The following is a 23,343-nucleotide window of genomic DNA, read 5'->3' as shown; positions in this document are numbered from 1 at the left end:
CCCCCCAAAAAGGGGGCAGTGAGGGGGGGTCACGGGGAGCCCCCAAAGCGGGCAGGACCCCCCCACAGCGCCGCGGGGACCCCCGGAATGGGGGAGGATTCCCCAAACTGGGAAAGGGTTCCCTAAACTGGGAAAGGACCTCTCGAACTGGGAAAGGATCCGTCATACTGGGAGAGGACGCCCCCCAGACTGGGAGAGAATCAACACCGAACTGGGAATGGATTCCCCAAACTGGGAAAGGATTCCTCGAACTGGGAAAGGATTACCCAGGCTGGGCAGGGACCCCCGGACTGGGAGAAAACCCAAACCAAACTGGGAAAGGATTCCCCAAACTGGTCGATCCCCCCAAACTGGTCGGGACCCCCCCAAACTGGTCGGGACCCCCCCCAGTTTCTCGCCCCGCGCTCCCCCTGCCGGTCACCGGCGGAACCGCAGGCGGGCCGGGAGGGGCGTGGCTTCAGCCCCACCCATTCCCCTTTGATTGACAGGTGAGTGGGACAACGGAGCCACGCCCTCACTGTCCCCGTGTCCCCCCCAAACTCCCCCCAAAGCCCAAAAACTCCCCCCAATCCCCAAAAAAAGGCGCCGGAGCCGCGGGGCCGCTGGAAGCTGCTTTTATTGGCCACGTTTGGGGCGGAGCGAGCGCGGACGGGGGGCCCGGGGCCACCCCCGGACAGGCACGAACACGGCACAGGGCGACAATAATTATCTTCGTTATAATAATAATAAAAAATTAAACATCTCCCGCGCAACAAAAATAGATTTATATACCGGGTGGGGAAGGGGAAAGGGGGCGGAGCCAAGGCCGGCGAAGCTGAAGGGGACAGGCGGGGACAGGCGGGCGAGGGGCGAGCAGGACGGGAGCCCACCTGCGGGGGTCACCTGGGGGGTCACCTGGGGGTGACAGAGGTGACCTGGAGGTGACAGAGGTGACCTGCAGCGGTCACCTGCAGGCCCAGGGGGGACACGGAGGTGACAAGGTGGCAACTCCGAGAAGGGGGGGAGACCCCGCAGGGACACCTGGAAGGGGGGGCAGGGGCCCGCGGGGGACACGGGATGTCCCCAGCCGGACAGAAATGACACAGGGACCTTCCGGGAGGGGACAGGGACACGGTGGTGGCTTCTCCAAAAGGGGTGGAGATGGCACCGGGACCCTCCAGGGGACACCGGGATTGGGCGCGGGGCGGTTTGGGGACACCTGAGGTGTCGCAGGTGCCACCGGGACCGGGCAGGAACATCTCCGAAGGGACGGAGACGCGGCAGGAGCCCCCCGGGATCGGGGGGTGACAACTCCAAGGTGACGGGGACACCACGGGGACCTTCCCCAGGTGCTGGGGGTGGCGCAGGAATGTCACCTGTGGAGCGGGGGCGCCGCCAAAAGTCCCGCGGGACGGCGGGGACGGAGGGCAGGGACCTCCGGAGGGGACGGACGGGACAAAAACTCCTTCCCAGGGGGATGGAGGTGGGGCAGGGACATCCCCAGAGGGGCGGAGAGCCCCCTGAAATGAGGGGGGACACCTCTGAGGTGACCCAGAGCTTTCTCCTGGCATTGGGGACTGGACAGGGACATCTCCAAAAGGGTGGATGTCCCCGTGAAATGAGGGACAGACACCTCTGAGGTGACCCAGAACCGTCTCTGGGCAGTGGGGACAAGACAGGGACATCTCCAGAAGGGTGGAGAACCCCCTGGAATGAGGAGGGGACACCTCTGAGGTGACCCAGAACTTTCTCCTGGCATTGGGGACGGGGCAGGAACATGCCCGGAGGGACAGAAGTCCCCGTGAAATGGGGGGGGGGGGGGACACCTCTGAGGTGACCCAGACCCTTCTCTGGACTGTGGGGACAGGACAGGGACATCCCCAGAGGGGTGGAGGTCCCTGTGAACCCCCTGAAATGAGGGGGGGGGGCACCTCTGAGGTGACCCAGAACCTTTTCCGGGCACTGGGGACACGACAGTGACATCCCCAGAGGGACAGAAATCCTGGACCAAGCCCCCACAAGGGGTGACAAGGACCGGGGGCAGAAACCTCCCAACAGGAACCTCATCACGGCCACCACCTCCAGGCGCCAAAACCCCAAAAAAACCCTCCTAACCTCCCCCCCGCCAAAAAAAAAAGCAAACAAAAAACCCACCAGAGCTGGGAAAAAATCCCCAAAAAAGCGAGGCGGGCAAAGCCCAGCCCCGAGGCGCGGCGGGGGCAGGGAGGAGGTGCCCGAATTTCTGTTTTTTTTTGGGGGGGGGCTCAAGGCGAGGTTCGGGGGCGGCCAGGGGGTGTTGGGGGGTGGTGGCGGTGGGGGACACCCCGTTCACAACGCGAGGAGCGAGGGAGAATTCAAGGAGTCCGAGGACTGGTCGCTGCTGCTGCTCCGCTGGTGCGAGGCTCCACACGTGGCTCCCTCTGGGTGGGTGAACACAAACGCGGGGGTCGCGTTAGGGGGTCCCGCGGGGACCCCGGGCGGGAGGCAGCAGCCGGGGAAGGGACCCTGCGGGCCCTGGAACGGCGCCGGGGGCAGGAAAGCGACGGTCCCCGCCTTGCCCGGGCTGCTCACCTCGGCCGGGCCGGCGCCCACGGCGCCGATGTCCTCGAACGGGACCTTGCAGGCGGGCGCGTGGGCCACCAGCACGAACTCCAGGCGCTCCTTCTCCTTGCGCAGCTCCGCGATCTCGGACTCCAGCTCCGCCTTCTCCTCCTCCAGCTGGTCCGTCTCCTGCGGGGGCAGCGCGGTCAGGGCGGTGGCCAAAACGGGCCCCGAAGCGGCCCCGAAGTGGCTCAAAAGTGGCCCTCAAAGTGGCTCCAGAGTGGCCCAAAAGTGACTCCAAATTGGCTCCAAAGTGGCACTAAAGTGGCCTCAAAGTGGCACTAAAGTGGCCCCAAAGTGGCCTCAAAGTGGCACCAAAGTGCCTCCAAAGTGGAACCAAAGTGTCCCTAAGTGTCCTCTGTGTCCCCAAGGCTGAGCACGGCGTGTCCGTTCTCCCCGTCCGTCCTCCTGGGTGTCCCCTGGATGTCCCCCAAACTTTGGGGACATCCCGCAGCGTCCCTGAGTGTCCGTCTGTCCCCAGATCCGGGGCCATCCCTGACTGTCCGTCTGTCCCCTCTGCTGTCCCCAAGCTTGGGAACATCCCTGAGTGTCCGTCTGTCCCCAAATCCGGGGCCATCTCTGAGTGTCCGTCTGTCCCCAAATCCGGGGCCATCTCTGAGTGTCCATCTGTCCCCTCCGCTGTCCCCACCCTCTGGGGTGGCGCTGTCCCTCTCTGTCACCGCTGGCCATCGCTCTGTCCCCTCCTGAGGACACCCTCGCAACTCCGCTGTGCCACCACCGCCACGAGGTTCCCAGAGGTGACATTGTCACCTCTCGCCCAGGGCAAACGAGCCCTGATGTCCCCAGGGATGTCACCGTCCCTTACGCGGTCCTGGGGACACCGGCACATCCTCCTCCCCCTCCTCCTCCTTCTCCTCCTCCTCACAGCGACACCGCTGTCCCCACCCGATGTCCCCAACTGCCTGCGAGCTGTCCCCAGCTCTGAGGACACTGCCATCATCCAGGGGGACACTCCTGTCCCCAGCTTCGCCACCATTACCCCCCCATGGGGACACGGCTGTCCCCAGCTCCCTCCGCTCCCCGCCGCCGCCCCCCCCCGGCCCTTGGGGACAGTGCCAGCCCCGGGTGTCCCCGTGTCGCCGCTCTCACCGCCTGCAGCCGGTCCGTGAGCTCCCGGCGCCGGTTCCGGCATTTGGCCGCCGCCAGCTTGTTCCGTTCGCGCCGCACGCGCCGCTTCTCCTCCTCCTCGGGCGTCAGCTGCCGCGGGACGGGACTGTCACCGTCTGTCACCCCCTGCCACCCACTGCCACCCCCTGCCACCCCCTGCCACCCCCTGCCACCCCCCGCCCCCCAAACCCCGCTGACTGCGCCCCCAAATCCCGGCACGTTCCTCGGAACGGGCAATGTCACCGAGCGTGGTGTCCCCAAGGTGCCACCACAGGGGTGTCCCTCAAGCTGTCACCTCTCACGGTGTCCCCAAGGTGTGACCACCTGGGACGTCCCTCAATCTGCCACTCACGATGTCCCCAGCTTCTCTCCATGTCCCCAAGGTGACAACACCTGGGTGTCCTTCGAGCTCCTGGCACTCACGGTGTCCCCAGAGTGTCACCACCCGGGGTGTACCTCAAGTTCCTGCCTCTCATGGTGTCCCCAAGGTGTCACCACCTTGGTGTCCTTCAATCTGTCACCACTCTCCATGTCCCCAAGGTGTCACCAGCTGGGGTGCCCCTCAATCTCCTGCCGCTCACGATGTCCCCAAACTCCTCCCTGAATCCCTGAGCCCCTCTCACAACATCCCCAAAGCGCCACCGCCCCCAATGTCCCCAAAGCGCCACCCCCTCTGTCCCCTCTCACCGTCTCCTCGCGGCTCCGCCGGGCCCGGGCGCGGGGGGCGCGGGCGGGGGTCGGGGCCGGGGGTCCCGCGAAGGCGCCCAGGCCGGGGGTCGAGTAGCTGGGACCGGGGAGGTCGTAGGGGTCGAGGGGCGGCGGCTGCGCCATGGGAGCCCCCGGGGCCACCGAGGAGATGAGCGTGGGCTGCACCAGCCACTGCAGGTCCTGGCTGGTGGTGATGGCCGTCACCGTGGGCACGAAGGAGCCGGGCATGTCCCCAAGGCCACCGCACTCCTGCGGGGAGGGCGACAGGGTTAGCGGGGATGGGGACAACGGGGACAGCGGGGCGACAGCGCGGGGACAGGGGTTAGAGGGGATGGGGACAGCGCAGGGGACACCCCATAACCCGGTACCGGGACTGGGGACAGCAGGGACACCGCGGGGACACCGCGGGGACACCGCGGGGACACGGCGGGGACACGGCGGGGACACGGCGGGGACACGGCGGGGACACTCCATCACCTCCCCCTGACCCGGTACCGGGCTTGGGGACAGCAAGGACACCGCGGGGACACCGCGGGGACACTCCGCCACCTCCCCCTGACCCGGTACCGGGCTTGGGGACAGCAGAGACACCGCGGGGACGACACTCTGCCACCTCCCCCTGACCCGGTACCGGAGGGCTGGGTGACACCGGGGTGAGGCGAGGGCGGCACTGTCGCCCCCCGTGTTGTGGCCAGAGTGTCACCGGTGTCACCTGCAGGGTGGCTCGGTTTGGGGACAGCGTTTGGCTGGGTTTGGGGACAGCGTTGTCCCCACCTGGTGGCAGTGGTGGCACTGGGACAAGGGTGTGACTGTGCTGGAAATGTCCCCAGCTCATCATCATCATCATCATCATCATCATCATCATCATCATCATCACCGTGCGAGTGTCACCCTGTCACCCACGAGTGCCACCCTGCCATCCCTGTCACCCCAATCTGAGGGTCCCCAGGGACCCCCAAATCCATCTCGGGCAGGATTGGGGGGGAGGTCCCCAAAATTCTGGATCCCCCCCAAAATCCGTGCCCCAAACCGAGCCCTCCCTGCCACGGGGGAGGGGAGGGGACACCGGGGGTCCCCAGGGGACATCGCCACCATTTGGGGACCCCCCCCTCATTCCGGGGGTGCCGCCACCGCGATAGCGGGGCGGGGGCGTGACCAAACATCGGGGGCGTGGCCTAATATACATTAGAAATCCTGCGTGGGCGTGGCTTCCCCGCCAGTGGGCGTGTCATCCCCGCCCCTATGGGGCGTGTCAATCTCCCCCGCGTCTCCCGTGGCAACGCCGCGCGGGGGGTGGGGAGGGAGGGATGGGGGGGTGGGGACACCCCAAAAATAACCCGCGCGCTTTGCGTGCGTGCCGCGTCACCGGCGGCGGCGTCACTGCGCGCGCTTACGCACGGCCCCGCCCCCCCCGCGCGCACGCCCCCCCCCTCCCCTCCCTTCCCCTGCGCGCCCCCGGCGCTCACCTGCGCGGCCCCGGCGGCCGCGGGGCTCCCGAAGGAGTCGAGCGGCGACAGGTACTGGGACTCGGCCGAGGGCGACGAGCTGCAGCGGGAGCCCGAGTCGTAGTCCCCGGGGAAGCCCTGGAACATGGCCCCGGGGGCGCGGGGGCCGCCCCGCCGCGACAAGGCTGCGGGGGTCACGCCGCTACCGGCATCACGGGCGCGGCGGGGCTCGGGGGCGCTCGGGGGGGTTCTGCGGTAACGGGGGGTTCGGTCCGCTCAGGCTCCGGTGGGCGGTGCGAGCTCCGGTGCGCCGGTGGAGCTGCCGGTGTGTCCGTGAAAGGTCCCGGTGAGGCGCTCTGAGCTCCGGCGTGTCCGTGCCGAGCTCCGGCGCGTCTCTGCGGGTCTCGGTTTGCCGGTACCGAGCGCCGCTGTGCCCGTCCCGAGCGCCGGTTGTGCGCTATAAGCTCCGGTCCATCCGTGCCGAGCTCCGGTGCGCCCCTACGCTCCCCGCTCCATCCGCGCCCGGCTCCGCTCGCTCGGTGCAAAGTCCCGCCGCGCCCCTCCCGGGCTCCAAAAGTTATCCGGTACCAAAGTGCCCCGGTGCGTCCGGTTCTCCGCTCCCAGCCCCGATAAATCCGTCCCGGGATCCCCCGACACAAAGTTCCGCTCGGCCGCCGCAAGCTCCGGTAAATCCCTTGCCAGGCTCCGGCACGTCCGCTCCGAGCCCCGCTGGCGCTCCCGCCGCTCGCCCGGTCTCCGGTTTTATGAATGAACTGCTCACGGCAGCCCCGCCGCTTTATACGGCGGGACCCCGCCCCCCTCCGCTGACGTCACGGCAGCCGCCGCCGCTGCTCCGGGACCCCCGGGACCCCCCCGAGCCCCCCCGAGCCCCGGAACCGCCGTGGCCGCTGTCGCCGCCGCCGTTTGAGGCTCCCGGAGGCGCCGCCGCCGTTAAGAACGGGCTGGGCGGGCTGGGAGCGGGGGGGATCCCTGTCCCCGCCCCCCGGAGTTCCTGTGACGCAATTAGCCATATATGGGCTTGTCTGGAGTGTTTGTTTGGTATCCTAGCAATGACGTCACAGGGATTCCCTCCGCCGCCGCCGCTGCCGCCGCCGCCGCCGCCGCCGCCGCCGCCCGGGCGCGTATTAATAGAAACGGGAGCGCGCACGGTTCTAGAAAGGGCCCGAACCGTCCGGGCCGCCGGCTGCGGGCACCGGGAACTGCCCCCGAGACCCTCGGGACCCCCCCCACCGGTAACACCACGGGGACCCCCCCCATGACGGGGAACCAGCCCGGGATCCCCCCGCCCCCCCTCCGGGGCTTCCCCCGGTGACCTCCCGGGACCCCCCGGGATTCCCCCGATCCCCCCATTGGAACGCCCGGGAACCGCTCGGGACATCCCGGGAATCGCTCGGGACCCCCGGTAAATGCTCGGGACCCCCGGGAACCTCTCGGGACCCTCGGGCACCGCTCGGGACCCTCGGGATCCGCTCGGGACATCCCGGGAACCCCTCGGGACCCCCGGGAACCTCTCAGGACCCTCGGGCACCGCTCGGGACCCTCGGGAACCGCTCGGGACCCCCGGTAAATGCTCGGAACCCCCGGGAACCTCTCGGGACCCTCGGGAACCGCTCGGGACCCCCGGTAAATGCTCGGAACATCCCGGGAACCCCTCGGGACCCCCGGGAACCTCTCGGGACATCCCGGGAATCGCTCGGGACCCCCGGTAAATGCTCGGCACCCCCGGGAACCTCTCGGGACCCTCGGGAACCGCTCGGGACATCCCGGGAACCCCTCGGCACCCCCGGTAAATGCTCGAAACCCCCGGGAACCTCTCGGGACATCCCGGGAACCTCTCGGGACCCCCGGTAAATTCTCATAATGTCCCGGGAACCTCTCGGGACATCCCGGGAACCCCTCGGGACCCCCGGTAAATGCTCGGGAATCCCGGTAAAAGCTCGGGACATCTCGGGAACCCCTCGGGACCTCCGGTAAATGTTCGGGACATCCCGGGAACCCCTCGGGACCCCCGGGATCCGCTAAGGACCCCCAGTAAATGCTGGGGATATCCCGGGAACCGCTCGGGACCCCCCCCCAGCACCGTCGCGGGGTGGAGCTGTCCCCGTACGGGGATTCCCGGTACCGGAGCGATGGGAACTTCCCCCCGAGGGTTCCCGGGACCGGGGCAAAGCGACCCCCACTTCCCCCCCCGCACCACCCGGTGTCGCCGGGACCGGACCGAGGAGCTGCCGGTGGCGGCTGGTGACACAGCGGGCGTGGGGGCGGTCCCGGTACCGGAATGCCTGCCGGGGGGTGGTCCCGAGGGTCCCGGTCTGACACCGGGGGCTGATGTCAGCGGCGGGAACCGGCGCTGAGTCACGGCGGGACCGTGGGGAGCGGCGGGGGGGGCGGTTCCCACGCCCTGGGGTTCATTCATTCATTCATTCATTCGCACGCCACGCCCCCTCCCCCGGTGTCCCCGTCCGGTGTCCCCGGTGGCGGCGGTCCCGGTGGGTCCCGGGGGTCCCTTTCCCGGTGTTGCCATCCCGGGGGTCCCGGTGGTCCCAGCCCGATTCCTGGTGATCCCTGTCCGGTTCCCGGGGGTCCCGGTCGGGCTCCCGAGGGTCCCGGTCCCGGCTCTCGGGATGTTCCCAGTGCCGTTCCCGGGGTCCCGGTGATCCCGGTGGATTCTCGGGCTCTCAAGGGTCCCGCTCGGGCTCTCGGGATGTTCCCAGCCCGGTTCCCGGTGTCCCGGGTGTCCCTGTCACATTCCCGGGGCTCCCGACCGGGCTCTGGGGGTCCCGGTGGTCCCGGTCGGGCTCTCGGGGGTGCCAGGCTCTGTTCCCGGTGTCCCGAGGGTCCCTGTCCCGGCTCTCGGGATCCCGGTGGTCCCGGAGGGGATCTCGGGATCCCGGTGGTCCCAGCCCCGTTCCCGGTGTCCCCGGGTTCTCTGTCCTGGGGTCCCGGTGGTCCCGGGTGGGCTCTCAGGGTTTCCCCCCGTTCCCGGTGTCTCGGGGGTCCCAGCCCGGTGTCCCGGGGGTCCCGGTGGTCCCGGGGGCTCTCAGGGTTCCCCCCCGTTCCCGGTGTCTCGGGGGTCCCAGCCCGGTGTCCCGGGGGTCCCGGTGGTCCCGGGTGGGCTCTCAGGGGTCCCCGTCCCGTTCCCGGTGGTCCCGGGTGGGCTCTCAGGGGTCCCCGTCCCGTTCCCGGTGTCCCGGTGGTCCCGGGTGGGCTCTCAGGGGTCCCCGTCCCGTTCCCGGTGGTCCCGGGGGGGCTCTCAGGGTTCCCCCCCGTTCCCGGTGTCTCGGGGGTCCCTGTCCCGCCGCTCCCGGTCCCGTCCCGTCCCGGTAAACACTGCGCGGGTCGCCCCGGTTACGGCGTTCCCCGCCTGTGACGTCACCACGTCCGGCGTCCCGTGTTTACGTCGCGCGGCAACGGCCGTGACCATGACAACGGGGGCGGGGCCACGCCAAAATGGGTGAGAGAGTAGGCGGGGCCGAAACGGAGGGGCGGGGCTTGAACCTTTGGGTTCCCGCGCGTTTCGCGGGGCGGGAGAGACGGGAGGGGACAAGTGGGGACATTTGGGGACACTGGGGGACATTTGGGGACATTTGGGACATTTGGGGACACAGCAAATGGCAGACACACATCCGGGGGTCCCCGCTCCCCCCCTGCGCCCCCCGTGTCCCCTCGCTGTCACTCCGGCTGTCACAAGAGTTTTTATTAAATTGTGTGAGGGGGGGGACACGGAGAGGGGGCCCCAAATTGGGGGGGGAGGGGTGTGAGGACCCCCCCAGGCCACGCCCCCCCTCCCCTCGCTGTCACCTGAGGGGGGGAGGGGACACAGGTGTCACTGCGGCTTCACTTTGGCACTTGGGAGCTTGGCCAGGACCCTGTGGGGACATGGGGGGGGGGGGTCAGGGGACACCGGGGACACCCCCGGGACCCCCCGGATGGGGGAGGGGACACGGGACACTCACCTGGCTCGCAGGTGGCTCAGGTGGCTCCGCACCTGGCTCAGGTATTGGTCGATCTGGGCCTGGGGACATTGGGGACACAGGGAGGGGACAATTGGGGACATTGATGGGGGGCGGGGGGACACACAGACACCCCTGGTGTCCTCTCAGTGTCCTCCCCGTGTCCCCTCAGTGTCCCCGTACCTGGTGGCGCCGGTAGAGCACGGGGAAGGTGAATGCGCAGATGACACCTGGTGGGGAGCACTGGTGTCACCTCTGGTGTCACCTCTGGTGTCACCCGCGGTCCCCAGCCTGTCCCCAGCGCCCTACTGTCCCCTAATCCCCCCCCGCGGTGTCCCCTCAGTGTCCCCGTGTCCCCCAGTGTCCCCAATATCCCCCAATGTCCCCCCATGTCCCCAATGTCCCCAGTGTCCCCATGTCCCCAGTATCCCCAGTGTCCCCATGTCCCCAGTGTCCCCATGTCCCCATGTCCCCAGTGTCCCCAATGTCCCCAGTGTCTCCAGTGTCCCCATGTCCCCAGTGTCCCCAATGTCCCCAATGTCCCCAGTGTCCCCATGTCCCCAATGTCCCCAGTGTCCCAGTGTCCCCAGTGTCCCCATGTCCCCAATGTCCCCAGTGTCCCCATGTCCCCAGTGTCCCCAGTGTCCCCAGTGTCCCAATGTCCCCAGTGTCCCCATGTCCCCAGTGTCCCCAGTGTCCCAATGTCCCCAGTGTCCCCAGTGTCCCCAGTGTCCCCATGTCCCCATGTCCCCAGTGTCCCCTCATACCCGCTCCCAGCAGCGTCAGCCCGTTGCACGCGGCCCCCACGTAGGTCAGCAGGTAGAACAGGAAGGCGAACTGTGGCCACGGCGGTGGCAGTGCCACCATTGTCACTGTCACTGTCCCCAGCATTGCCACCCCACCCCGTGCCACCCCCTGCCAACGTCACCGCCATGTCCCCTGTGCCACCCCCCTGTGCCACCCACCTCCTCTGCACCCGCCCTGTCCCCCCCATGTCCCCAGTGTCCCCAGTGTCCTCAGTGTCCCCATGTCCCCAGTGTCCCCAATGTCCCCAGTGTCCTCAGTGTCCCCAGGGTCCTCAGTGTCCCCAGTGTCTCCAGTGTCCCCAGTGTCCCCATGTCCCCCCCAGTGTCCTGCAATGTCCTCCATGTCCCACACACCCCCTTGTGTCCCACATGCTCCCGGTCCCCCTCATGTCCCCAATATCCCCCAGTGCCCCCCATGTCCCCAATATCCCCACACCCCCAGTGCCCCTCATGTCCCCAGTGTCCCCACATCCCCAGTGCCCCCCATGTCCCCAGTGTCCCCGGTGTCACCTTGAGGGACTCGGGGACGCTGTGCACGAGGAAGAGCCGGGTCAGGGTGCGCGTGGCCGTCACCACGTGTCGCGCCAGGAGCCGCGCCCAGCGCTGCTGCTGCTCGGGGCTGAGCCCCCCCGGGGTGGCCCTGGGGACAGGGACAGGGACATGGGACAGGGACAGGGGACAGAGCCCAGTGCTGCTGCTGCTCGGGGCTGAGCCCCCCCGGGGTGGCCCTGGGGACAGGGACAGGGACATGGGACAGGGACAGTGTCAGGGGACAAGAATGGGGACAGTGAGAGCATTGGGAGAACAAGGGGACCCCAGGACCACCATGGGGATGGGGACAGGGCCACCACAACCACCCAAAGGCCACCAGGGCCACCCAAAGGCCACCAGGGCACGTTGCGTGTGAGGGTCGAGTGTTCCCGCGTCACTCAGGGCTGTCCCCGTGTCCCCGGGCTGTCCCCGTGTCCCCAGGCTGTCCCTGTGTCACTCGCGGTGTCCCCGTGTCCCCAGGCTGTCCCGGTGTCAGTCCCCGTGTCACTCAGGGTGGTATCCCCGTGTCCCTCGCGGTGTCCCCGTGTCCCCGGGCCGTCCCTGTGTCATTCGCGGTATCCCCGTGTCACTCAGGGTGGTGTCCCCGTGTCCCTCCCCGTGCCCCCGGGCTGTCCCGGTGTCACTCAGGGTGGTGTCCCCGTGTCCCTCCCGTGTGGCCACTCACGCCGGCGGCTCCGCCGCTCCGCGCAGCGCGCTCAGCGCCATCCGCCGCAGCCGCAGGGGGACGGTGACCCCGAGCACGGCCAGCGCCGCGTGCGCCGCCACCGCCACCGCGCTGAACCGCGAGAGGGCGCCCAGGAGCGCCAGCGCCAGCAGCAGCGCCAGCGCCGACCGCGCGGGGGCGCGCCAGGACAGCAGCTCCCACACTGGGGGGGCACGGGGGGCGGGAGGGGGGTCACCCCCAGTGCGCCCCAGTTCCTTACAGGAACCTCCCAGAGACCCCCAGTTCCTTACTGGAACCTCCCAGTGCCCCTCAGAGACCCCCCAGTGCGCCCCAGTTCCTTACTGGAACCTCCCAGAGACCCCCCAGTGCGCCCCAGTTCCTTACTGGAACCTCCCAGAGACCCCCAGTTCCTTACTGGAACCTCCCAGTGCCCCTCAGAGACCCCCCAGTGCCTCCCAGAGACCCCCCCAGTGCGCCCCAGTTCCTTACTGGAACTGCCCAGAGACCCCCCAGTGCCTCCCAGTTCCTTACTGGAACCTCCCAGTGCCCCCCAGTTCCTTACTGGAACCTCCCAGTGCCCCTCAGAGACCCCCCAATGCCACTCAGAGACCCCCCAGTGCCTCACAGAGAACCCCCCAGTGCGTCCCAGTTCCTTACTGGACCACCCCAGTCCCTCCCAGTGCTCCCCCAGTGCTCCCCAGTCCCTCCCAATACTCCCAGTGCCCTTCCCAGTGCTCCCAGTGCCCCCCCCCGTGCCGCACCTGGCCCCTCCATGGCTCCCGCGGGTGCTGCCGGGTTTTTGGGGGGGTCACCCCCTATTTTTAGCCGCCAATGACCGCGGGGGCCGCGGGACCCTCCCCGAAATCGGACCCCGTGTCCCTGCCCCGCCCCCCCGGCCGCCATTGGCCTCTCACCCTGTCCGTCCTTGCGCTCCGCGCTCGCTGATTGGTCCGCGGGCGGCGGGGGCGGGGCCGAGGCGCTGGGGGGCTGCGGGGGGGGCGGCAGCGGGGCGCCCCCTGGCGGCGGGGCGGGGAGCGGCGCGGGGGCTGCTGGGAGAAAAAAACGGGGAGGGTCGGGGGGGAGAGACTCGGGACCCCCCCCCAAGTACACGGACCCCCCCTTGGGGACCCCCAAATCCACCCAGGGACCCCAAAATTCCCTCCCGAGATCGCCCCTGGACCCCTCCTGTCACCCCAGGGACCCCCACACTCCGCCAGGGTCCCCCCATGCGCCCGAACCCCCTCTTGGGGTCCCCCAAATTCCTCCCAAATCCTTCCCAGAGACCCCCCCGGACCCCCAACCCCCCTCCGAGACCCCCAAACCCCCTCCCCATCCTCACCCATACTCCTGGGGGGGGGTCTCCTCCTCCTCGCCGCCCCCCAGTCCCGGCAGGGTCCCCTCGGGGGGGGCCGGGGGCTCCCCGGGCCGTTTTTGGGGGGCCCTGGCGGCCGCTCGGGGGTCCCGCCCCCGGGGGGAGCTCAGGCGGGGGGCGCGGCCCCTCCGGGGGTCGCGGGGGCGGCCACGGGGCCCCGGCTCGGGCTGGGGGGCGCCGCCCCCCCCGAAGGCGATGTAGGAGAAGGTGAGTTCGCGGGGGGGGTCCCGGGGGGGTCCCCGGGGGGGTTCGGGGGTCGCCCTGTCCTCGTCTTCATCCTCCTCCTCCTCCTCGGGGGAATCCGGCGCCGGCAGCGCGGGGAACGCCGAGTCCTCGCTGCCGCCTGGGGGGATGTGGGGGGGTCGGGGGGATTTGGGGGGATGTTGGGGGGGTCGGGGGGATTTGGGGGGATGTGGGATGATGGGGGGGTTCGGGAGGGTTTGGGGATTTGGGGAGGAATTGGGGTTTGGGAGGATTTGGGGGGGTTTGGGAGGGATTTTGGCGTTCGCGGGAGCTTGGAGTTTGGGAGGGGTTTTGGGGTTCACGGGGGGATTTGGGGGTTGGGGGGAAACTTGGGGTTTGGGGGAGTTTTGGGCTCGGGGAGCGTTTGGGATTCAGGAGGGGAATTTTGGGGTTTGGGGGAGTTTTGGGGTTCAGGGCGTGTTTTGGAGGTTCAGGAGGGATTTGGGGTTCCCGGGGGAGTTTTGGGGTTCGGGGGTCCCGCTCACCGTCGGTGGAGTCCGGCGTGGTGGAGGCCGTGGACGGAGCCTCTTCTGAGTGGGGGCACGGGGGGGAACCCCCAAACTTGGTCCGCATTTCCCGGGACCCCCGGGCGCGCCCCCGTGTCCCGGTCCCGGTCCCGGTCAGTTCCGGTGCCCCCAAGTCCCGTTTCCCGCACCCCCGGTACCGGACACCTCTGTCCCGGTACCATCCCCGGTACCGGACATCTCTGTCCCGGTACCATCCCCGCTTCTTCCAGCCCGGTTCCCGCAGTCCCGGTAACTCCCGGTGCCCGGTCCCGCCATCCCCGGTAACTCCCGGACCCCTCACCCCGGCCACTCCCAGTTCTCCCGGTTCCTCCCAGTTCCCGCAGCCCCGGTGCTGCTCCCATCCCCGTTCCCTCCCGGTACCGGATCCATCCCCGGTTCCCGCTGCCCCCATCCCCGGCCACTCCCGGTACCGGATCCATCCCCGGTTCCCGTTGCCCCCATCCCCGGCCACTCCCGGTACCGGATCCATCCCCGGTTCCCGCTGCCCCCATCCCCGGCCCCTCCCGGTACCGGATCCATCCCCGGTTCCCGCTGCCCCCATCCCCGGCCACTCCCGGTACCGGATCCATCCCCGGTTCCCGCTGCCCCCATCCCCGGCCACTCCCGGTACCGGATCCATCCCCGGTTCCCGCTGCCCCCATCCCCGGCCACTCCCAGTCCCTTCCGTGCCCGGTTCCTCCCGGTTCCCGCAGCCCGGTTCGCCCCGGTTTGTCCCCCTCCCCTCCCTGTTCCCTGCTGCCGGTACCGATTCCCGGTCCCGACTCCCGGTCCCCATTCCCGGTTCTCCATCCCCGGTACCTCCCGCATCCCGCAGCCCCTCCCGTTCCCTCCATTCCCAGCCCCTCCCCTCGCCCCGTGCCCGGTTCCCGGTGCCCATTCCCGGTACCAGTTCCCGGTTCCCTATCTCCGTTCCTCATCCCCGGTGCCGCCGCCGCCCCTTCCCCGCTCCCGTTTCCCCATCCCCGGTTCCCCGGTTCCCGGTGCCCCTCCCGGTGCCGCCGCCGCCCCTTCCCCGCCGCCGCTCCCGCTCCCGGTCCCGGTCCCGGTCCCGGTCCGTACTGCAGTGGGCGAAGCCCAGGACCTGCCCCATGGCGGCGGCCCCCGCATGGGGCTCCCGGTGTGGCTCGGCCCCGCCGCCCCCGGGCCGCGCATCACGGCAGCGCCATGGCGGCACCGGGCCGCGGACAAAGGGCGGCGGCGGCGGCGGCGGCGGCGGCGGGAGGGGCGGGGCGGGGCGGGGGGCGGGGCCGAGCGGGGAGCGGGGAGTGGGAACCGGGAATGGGGAATGGGGAATGGGGAATGGGGAATGGGGAATGGGGAATGGGAACCGGGAACCGGGAATGGGAACGGGCACCGGGGATGGGGAACGGGAACGGGGAACCGGGAACGGGGAGCGGGGAATGGGAACCGGAGATGGGAACGAGCACCGGGAACCGGGAATGGGGAACGAGGGATGGAGAATCAAGAACGGACCCGGGCACTGGGAAAATAGAACCGGGAACCGACACCGGGAACCGGCACCGACCCCGGGGCTCCCCGGATCCCCTCGGAGTCACCGGCGCCTCCCAGTGTCCCCCAGTGCCCTCGGAGTGTCCCCCCAGTCCCTCCCAGTGTCCCCCAGTCCCTCCCAGTGCCTCCCCAGTCCCCCCAGTCCCTCCCAGTGTCCCCCCAGTCCCTCCCAGTTCCCAGTGCAGGAGAGTTCGGGCGGACTCCGGATGGACACGGGCGGGGGGACACCGGGGGGACACCGGGGAGTCCGTCTGGGGACACTGGGCGTTACTGGGGGGTCACTGGGCGTTACTGGGGGATCGCTGGGGGTCACTGGGGGTCACTGGGGGATCACTGGGGGTCACTGGGGGTTACTGGGGTGACACTGGGGGTTACTGGGGTGACACTGGGATGACACTGGGGGTTACTGGGCGTTACTGGGGGTCACTGGGGGATCACTGGGGGTCACTGGGGGTCACTGGGATGACACTGGGGGTTACTGGGGTGACACTGGGATGGCGCTGGGGGTTACTGGGCGTTACTGGTCCCCGCGCCGCCGTTGCCACTCTCAGCCCCCCCGGGGTTTCCCGGTGCCGCTGCCGGTACCGGGAGGGGCGGGGCCGAGGGCGGAGCGATGCCCATGGGGGGCGGGGCCTCCCGCCGGGACCGGCGTGTCCGGCCCCCGCCGCCACCGGAAGGGCCCGGACCGGGCACGGCCGCCAGCATGGGGTGAGCGGGGCCGGACTGGGAGCACTGGGATGGGCACTGGGAGCACTGGGAGCGACACTGGGAGCACTGGGATCGGCACTGGGAGCACTGGGATCGGTACTGGGAGCACTGGGATGGGCACTGGGAGCGCTGGGAGCGGTACTGGGAGCACTGGGAGCACTGGGAGCGGTACTGGGAGCACTGGGATCGGTACTGGGAGCACTGGGAGCACTGGGAGCGCTGGGAGCGGTACTGGGAGCACTGGGAGCGCTGGGAGCGGTACTGGGAGCACTGGGAGCACTGGGAGCGGTACTGGGAGCGCTGGGAGCGGTACTGGGAGCGCTGGGAGCGGTACTGGGAGCACTGGGAGCGGCGCTGGGGGAGCGTTAACGGGCGCGGGGGACACCGGGGATCGGTACTGGGCGAACTGGGAGCAGCGGGACCGTACTGGGCGAACTGGCAGCGGTGGGAACAGCGGGGATCGGTACTGGGAGCACTGGGAGCACCGGGGATCGGTACTGGGGGCACTGGGAGAGCCGGTAACGGGCACCGGGGGCTCCGGTAACGGGCACCGGGGGCACCGGGGGCGCCGGTAACGGGCACTGGGAGAACTGGGAGGGGGGGCTGCGGGCACTGGGAGCAGCGGGAGATCCGGGATCCGGAACTGGGAACACTGGGAGCACCGGGAAGAGGTACTGGGAAAACCGGGAAGTGGGACTGGGAGCACCGGGAAATGGACTGGGAGCGCTGGGAAAACCGGGAAATGGGACTGGGGGAACTGGGAGCGCTGGGAGCACCGGGAAGTGGTACTGGGGGAACTGGGAAAACCGGGAAATGGACTGGGAGCGCCGGGAGCACCGGGAAATGGGACTGGGGGAACTGGGAGCGCTGGGAGCACCGGGAAATGGACTGGGAGCGCTGGGAAGACCGGGAAGTGGTACTGGGGACACTGGGAGAACTGGGAGCGTGCACGGAACGGGACCAGAAGAACTGGGAGCACTGGGAGCACTGGGAGCGGTACTGGGAGCACTGGGATCGGCACTGGGAGCACTGGGAGCGGCACTGGGAGCACTGGGAGCGGTACTGGGAGCACTGGGATGGGCACTGGGAGCACTGGGAGCGGTACTGGGAGCACTGGGAGCACTGGGATGGGCACTGGGAGCACTGGGATGGGCACTGGGAGTGCTGGGATCGGCACTGGGAGCACTGGGAGCGGTACTGGGAGCACTGGGAGCGGTACTGGGAGCACTGGGATGGGCACTGGGATCGGCACTGGGAGCACTGGGATGGGCACTGGGAGCACTGGAAGCGCTGGGAGCACTGGGAGCGGTACTGGGAGCACTGGGAGCACTGGGATGGGCACTGGGAGCACTGGGAGCGCTGGGATGGGCACTGGGAGTGCTGGGATCGGCACTGGGAGTGGGGGAGGGGCAGCACCCCGGGGAGAAGAGGAAGGAAAAGGGGGGGAGGGGAAGTTTTTGGGGTGCACGGGGGGAGGGGAGAGGTTTTGGGGTGCGGGGGGAGGGGCAGCACTCGGGGGGGGCCGGGGTTTGGGGGGGGGGGCGGTTACAGCCCTTGTGGGGGTTCCCATCCCATTTTTGGGGTCTCCCATCCCATTTTAGGGTTCCCAATCCCATATTTGGGTTTCCCGTCCAATTTTAGGGTGTCAATCCCCGTTTTTGGGTGTGTCAATCCCCATTTTTGTGTTCCCCATCCCATTTATGGGGTTCAATCCCATTTTCGGGGTTCACTACCCCAATTTGGGGTCTCCATCCCATAATTCCAGCTCGGAGCGGCTGCTGGGCTCGGCCCGGTCCGTGGTCCTGCCCCATTTTCGGGGTGTCCTGTCCCATTTTTTGGGTCCCCCATCCCATTTTTGGGGTCCCCCATCCCATTTTTGGGGTCTCCATCCCATAATTCCAGCTCGGAGCGGCTGCTGGGCTCGGCCCGGGCCGTGGTCCTGCCCCATTTTTGGGGTCCCCTGTCCCATTTTCGGGGTGTCCTGTCCCATTTTCGGGGTTCCCTCTCCCATTTTCGGGATCCCCCTGTCCCATTTTCGGGGTCCCCCGTCCCATTTTTGGGGTGTCCTGTCCCATTTTCGGGGTGTCCTGTCCCATTTTTTAGGTCCCCCATCCCATTTTTGGGGTCCCCCATCCCATTTTTGGGGTCTCCATCCCATAATTCCAGCTCGGAGCGGCTGCTGGGCTCGGCCCGGGCCGTGGTCCTGCCCCATTTTTGGGGTCCCCTGTCCCATTTTCGGGGTGTCCTGTCCCATTTTCGGGGTTCCCTCTCCCATTTTCGGGATCCCCCTGTCCCATTTTCGGGGTCCCCCGTCCCATTTTTGGGGTGTCCTGTCCCATTTTCGGGGTGTCCTGTCCCATTTTCGGGGTCCCCCGTCCCATTTTTGGGGTCTCCATCCCATAATTCCAGCTCGGAGCGGCTGCTGGGCTCGGCCCGGGCCGTGGTCCTGTCCCATTTTTGGGGTCCCCTGTCCCATTTTTTGGGTGTCTCTCCCATTTTTTGGGTCCCCCATCCCATTTTCGGGGTCCCCCATCCCATTTTTGGGGTCTCCATCCCATAATTCCAGCTCGGAGCGGCTGCTGGGCTCGGCCCGGGCCGTGGTCCTGCTCTATGACGATTCCCAGCGCCTCTGGCTGCCGGCGGGGGGACCACCCCAGACCCCCAGCTGTGTCCAGCTGTGGCAGCAGCCGGGGGGGCGTGGCCTGCGCCTGCTGGGGCGGCGCCTGCAGCCCGACGGGCAGGTACGGGGGGCGAGGCTTGGGGAATTTGGGGGATTTTTGGGGGTCTTTGGGATTTTTGTGGGATTTTTTGTGTGTTTTTTGGGTTTTTTGGCGTTTTTTTGGGGGGGGGTTTCTGTAGTTTTTGGGGGTGCCTGAAGCCCGACGGGCAGGTACGGGGGGCGAGGCTTGGGGAATTTTTGGGGGTCTTTGGGATTTTTGTGGGATTTTTTGTGTGTTTTTTGGGGTTTTTGGGGTTGTTTTGGGGGGGGTTTCTGTAGTTTTTGGGGGTGCCTGCAGCCCGACGGGCAGGTACGGGGGGCGGGGCTTGGGGAATTTTTTGGGGGTCTTTTGGGATTTTTTGTGGGATTTTTTATGTGTTTTTTGGATTTTTTTTTGGGGGGGGGGGTTCTGTAGTTTTTGGGGGGGCTGCAGCCCGACGGGCAGGTAGGGGGTGGGGGGTCTGGGGGGGTCTTTGGATTTTTTTTTTTTGTGGTTTTTGGGTTGTTTTCTGTGATCCTCCCCACTCCCGGGGGGTCTCTCCCCATTCCCGGGGGGTCTCTCCCCATTCCCGGGGGTCTCTCCCCATTCCCGGGGGTCTCTCCCCATTCCCGGGGTCTCTCCCCATTCCCGGGGGTCCCTCCCCATTCCCGGGGGTCTCTCCCCATTCCCGGGGGTCTCTCCCCATTCCCGGGGGTCTCTCCCCATTCCCAGTTCTCTCTCCCCATTCCCAGTTCTCTCTCCCCACTCCCGGGGGTCTCTCCCCACTCCCGGGGGTCTCTCCCCATTCCCGGGGGTGTCTCCCCACTCGCGGGGGTCTCTCCCCATTCCCAGTTCTCTCTCCCCACTCCCGGGGGTCTCTCCCCATTCCCAGTTCTCTCTCCCCATTCCCAGTTCTCTCTCCCCATTCCCGGGGGTCTCTCCCCACTCGCGGGGGTCTCTCCCCATTCCCGGGGGTCTCTCCCCACTCGCGGGGGTCTCTCTCCACAGGTGGTGCTGAACTCGGCGCTGCCGCGGGGGCTGCGCTACAGCGCGACCACCGCCCAGTTCCACCAGTGGCGCGAGGGGCGGCGGGTCTGGGGGCTCAGCTTCGCCTCGGCCCCCGAGGCCGCGCAGTTCGCCTCGGCCGTGCAGGGGGGGCTGCGGGCGCTGGAGCAGGGTGGGTCTGGGGTCCTGGGGGGGTCCCGAGATCTGTGTGCCCCCAAAATCACCGTTATGTGTCCCCCAAATTCACCTCTGTGTGTCTCCCCCTCCCCAAATTCACCCCGGGCCGTGGGTTCTGGATCAGGGTGGGTCTGGGGTCCTGGGGGGTCCCTGAGTTCTGTGTGCCCCCAAATTCACCTTTATGTGTCTCCCCCTCCCCAAATTCACCTTTATGTGTCTCCCCCTCCCCAAATTCACCCCGGGCCGGGGGCGCTGGATCAGGGTGGGTCTGGGGTCCTGGGGGGTCCTGCGTGTCCCCAAATTCCCCTTAGTCTGACACCCCCTCCCCAAATCCCCTCTGTGCCCCCCCAGCACCCCCCCAGTCCTGGCCGGACCCCGATGTCGCCCCCCCGGACCCGCCCGAGCCGCAGGACAGGTGAGGGACCCCAAATTTGGGGATTTTTGGGGTGGGGGTCACTCGGACCCCCCCACTGGGTATTTTTTTGGGGGGTTCTGACCCCTCTGCCCCCCCCCAGGCCGGTAATGGATGAGTCCGAGCGCCGAGGGACCCCCACAGGTGAGGGGGGGCTCGACCCTGACCCCCCCAAAAAAACAGAGACCACCCCAAATTAACCCGACCCCCCATAAATAAAAACAGCGACCACCCCCCAATTAACCCGACCCCCCCAAAAATAGAAACAGCGACCACCCCCCAATTAACCCGACCCCCCCAAAAATAGAAACAGCGACCCCCCCAAATTAACCTGACCCCCCCAAAAAAACAGCGACCCCCCCCAATTAACCCGACCCCCCCCCCAAATTAACTCCTCTCCCAATTTCCCCCCAGGACCCCCCGCTGCCCCTCCCCCCCCTCCCCCCGGCCCGCCGCCCCCCCCCGGCCCCCCCCCCCCCCCCGCGCCCCCCCCCCCCCCCGCCCCGGGGGTCCCCCCGGCCCCGCCGCTGCCGGGGGGGGGCGCGGAGGGGGCGGGGCCCGGGGGGGGGGCCCGGGGGGGGCTCCGGATTCGCCGCCGCCATCGCGGGGGCCAAGCTCAGGAGGGTGGCAAAGGTGAGTGCTGGGGGCATTCATTAATTGATTATTAATTAATTAATTATTAATTAATTATTATTATTTATTAATTAGAAATTAATTTATTTAAAATTAATATAACTGATTACTTAAAACCATCAAATTTTTTACAAATTATTAAAATTATTAAATTAAAATGATTTTTAATTATCTAAAATGAACCACTTAATATTGCTTTAAAATGGTAAAATTATTTAAAATTATTTAAAATTACTTAAAATGAATTAGAATTGTTTAAAAATTTTAAAAATTATTTAAAGTCATTTAAACTAGTTACTTAATATTATTTAAAATTACTTAAAAGTTTTTAAAGGGAATTAATTAATATGAATGAAATTTAATTCTTTTAAAATTAATTAGAATCAATTGAGGTTAATTAATTAACGGTGATGGAGGAGGTAATGAATTGGGGGGCATCAATTAATTATTTAAACCATTTAAAACTGTTTAAAATATGAAAATTAACTAGCAATATTTAAGATCATTTAAAGGTATTTAAATTAATTCATTAAAACCAATGAAAATTACATGTTTGAATTTTTAAGAATTTATTACAATTAGTGAATTTTCCGGGATGGGGGGGGTGGCCCGGGGGGTTTCTCTGCTCACCCCTCCCCCCCTCGCCCCCCCAGGATGAGCCCCCGGGGGGGGGCGGTGCCGGCGCTGCCCCTCCCCCCCCCCGAGCGGGGGGCGGGGGGCTGATGGAGGAGATGAGCGCCATGCTGGCCCGCAGGTGAGGAGGGGGCGCCAGGGTTGGGGGGGGGGTCCCTCAAATCCCACCTGACCCCCCCCGACCCCCCCCAGGAGAAAAGCCACGGAGGCGCCAAGGAAGGAGGATGACGTCACCAATGTCAGTATTACCCCCCCCCCCAAAAAAATAAAATTTGGGGAGGGGGGGGCTCTGCCTGCCCCTCCCCGTCCCAGCCCCCTCCCCAAATTTGGCCCCCCCGTTTCAGGAGGAGGCGGAGCCTGGCGCCAAGACGGCGGGTGAGCGCGCGGACTACAACCCCCAGCATGCACCGCGGTGGGGGCGCGCGGCCGGGCACGGTGCGGGCGCGCGGGGCACGCTGGGAGCTGTAGTTCTAACAACGAAAATAGAGCTCGGGGGGGGTCGCGGGGGCTTTTTTGGAGGGGGGAGGTGGAATTGGGGATCCAGCCCCCCCCTCACTCCTTGCCCTGCCCCCACAGAGCCCGTACGGAGACCCTGGGAAAAATCCAGCTCCACCTTGCCCAGGTGGGTTTTGGGAGGGGGGGGGTTTTGGGGAGGGGTCGCAGCGGGGGTCCCCAATTCATTATTCCACCCCCCCCCCCAGGATGAAATCGGCCGTTCCAGCCGCCCCCGCCGAGCCCCCCCCTGAGCTGGACCTGGAGCGGTTCAAACTGGTACCGGTTTGGGGGGGGGGGGGGATTTTGGGGAGGGGGCTGGGGGCAGGATTTTGGGGTGAGCCCCCCCCTCACCCTGCGCCCCCCCAGGAGCTGCTGGCGGAGCTGAGGAAGGAGCTGCAGAAAATGAAGGAGGAGATCATCGAAGGTGGGGGAGGGGGAAATGGGGGGAGGGTCCCTGGGGGGTGGGGGAGGGGTGACCATCACCCCCCTCCCCCAACCCTGATTTTGTGCCCCCTCCCCCACAGCGTTGGTGACGGAGCTGCGGAAGCGAAACGGGCCCTGACCCCTCCCCCACCCCCCCCACCCTCACACGCCACGGATTTTGGGGAGGGGGGTGGGGGAGGGGGGGTGTGTCCCCCCCGAACCTCCCCCTCCCCATTTCACCCCCTCACCGCCCCGGGGGGGGCTGTGCCTTATATGGGGGGGGGGTCCCGAACCCCTCCCCCACCCACACTGTGCCCCTCCCCCCTTCCCGCCAATGGGGGACCCCGTTTGTGCACGTGGGGGGAGGGGAAAAAGGAAACCCCTCCCCCTTTCCCTCCCCCACCCCCCCCGGGGTATTTTTAAAGCCACTTTTGGATTTTTCACATTTTTTGTTATTTTTGGGGAGTTTCCCCCTCTCAGCACCAATAAAAATTTTCTACAGGATCCTCGTGGGTTTTTTGGGGGGGAGGGGTCTGTGGAGGTGGGCGGGGCTGCAATGACCACGCCCCCAGCAGAGGGAGCCACGCCCACTCCCTCAGCACCTCTCCCAATCCCAGCCTGCTGCTCTGACCCCGCCCACGGCCACACCC

General features: G+C 67.1%; 3 protein-coding genes and 1 long non-coding RNA gene across 5 annotated transcripts; 2 read left to right on the top strand and 2 right to left on the bottom strand.

The window, feature by feature from the left end:
• The first annotated feature begins 1,615 nt into the window (after positions 1-1,615).
• LOC306816100 lies at positions 1,616-2,093 on the top strand. The gene is made up of 2 exons (XR_013777574.1): positions 1,616-1,713; positions 1,918-2,093. It is a non-coding gene; the product is annotated as an uncharacterized lncRNA (long non-coding RNA).
• Positions 2,094-2,258: 165 nt separating this feature from the next.
• Positions 2,259-6,073, bottom strand: FOSB (FosB proto-oncogene, AP-1 transcription factor subunit). 2 transcript variants are annotated; one of them, XM_079332589.1, is made up of 5 exons: positions 5,883-6,073; positions 4,396-4,665; positions 3,691-3,798; positions 2,551-2,709; positions 2,259-2,399 (listed from the first exon to the last, which is right to left on the bottom strand). In XM_079332589.1, the coding sequence occupies exons 1-5, from the start codon at positions 6,006-6,008 to the stop codon at positions 2,334-2,336; spliced, it is 729 nt and encodes a 242-aa protein (XP_079188715.1). In that variant the 5' UTR covers positions 6,009-6,073; the 3' UTR covers positions 2,259-2,333. The 2 variants fall into 2 exon arrangements, with proteins under 2 accessions (XP_079188715.1, XP_079188714.1); XM_079332588.1 differs by having other exon boundaries at positions 2,259-2,709.
• A 3,532-nt stretch (positions 6,074-9,605) lies between these two features.
• On the bottom strand, positions 9,606-15,248 carry LOC306816101 (reticulon-2-like). The gene is made up of 11 exons (XM_079332590.1): positions 15,059-15,248; positions 13,958-14,002; positions 13,197-13,572; positions 13,065-13,119; positions 12,772-12,859; positions 11,858-12,059; positions 11,152-11,281; positions 10,603-10,672; positions 10,019-10,065; positions 9,839-9,897; positions 9,606-9,751 (listed from the first exon to the last, which is right to left on the bottom strand). The coding sequence occupies exons 1-11, from the start codon at positions 15,087-15,089 to the stop codon at positions 9,709-9,711; spliced, it is 1,146 nt and encodes a 381-aa protein (XP_079188716.1). The 5' UTR covers positions 15,090-15,248; the 3' UTR covers positions 9,606-9,708.
• A 1,781-nt stretch (positions 15,249-17,029) lies between these two features.
• Positions 17,030-22,855, top strand: LOC306816108 (vasodilator-stimulated phosphoprotein-like; the record flags this gene model as incomplete). Its single annotated transcript, XM_079332597.1, is given in 14 exon segments — positions 17,030-17,132; positions 18,626-18,957; positions 19,924-20,092; positions 20,449-20,512; positions 20,613-20,653; positions 20,924-21,065; positions 21,067-21,142; positions 21,796-21,896; positions 21,968-22,013; positions 22,120-22,210; positions 22,352-22,397; positions 22,477-22,546; positions 22,637-22,694; positions 22,795-22,855. Coding segments are annotated over 14 exon segments (1,377 nt in total). The 3' UTR covers positions 22,833-22,855.
• Between the last annotated feature and the right edge of the window lie 488 nt (positions 22,856-23,343).

This window comes from Erithacus rubecula, assembly GCF_903797595.1.
Source record: "Erithacus rubecula genome assembly, contig: scaffold_363_arrow_ctg1, whole genome shotgun sequence".
Lineage (NCBI taxonomy): Eukaryota > Metazoa > Chordata > Aves > Passeriformes > Muscicapidae > Erithacus > Erithacus rubecula.
This window is presented reverse-complemented; position numbering and strand designations above follow the sequence as displayed.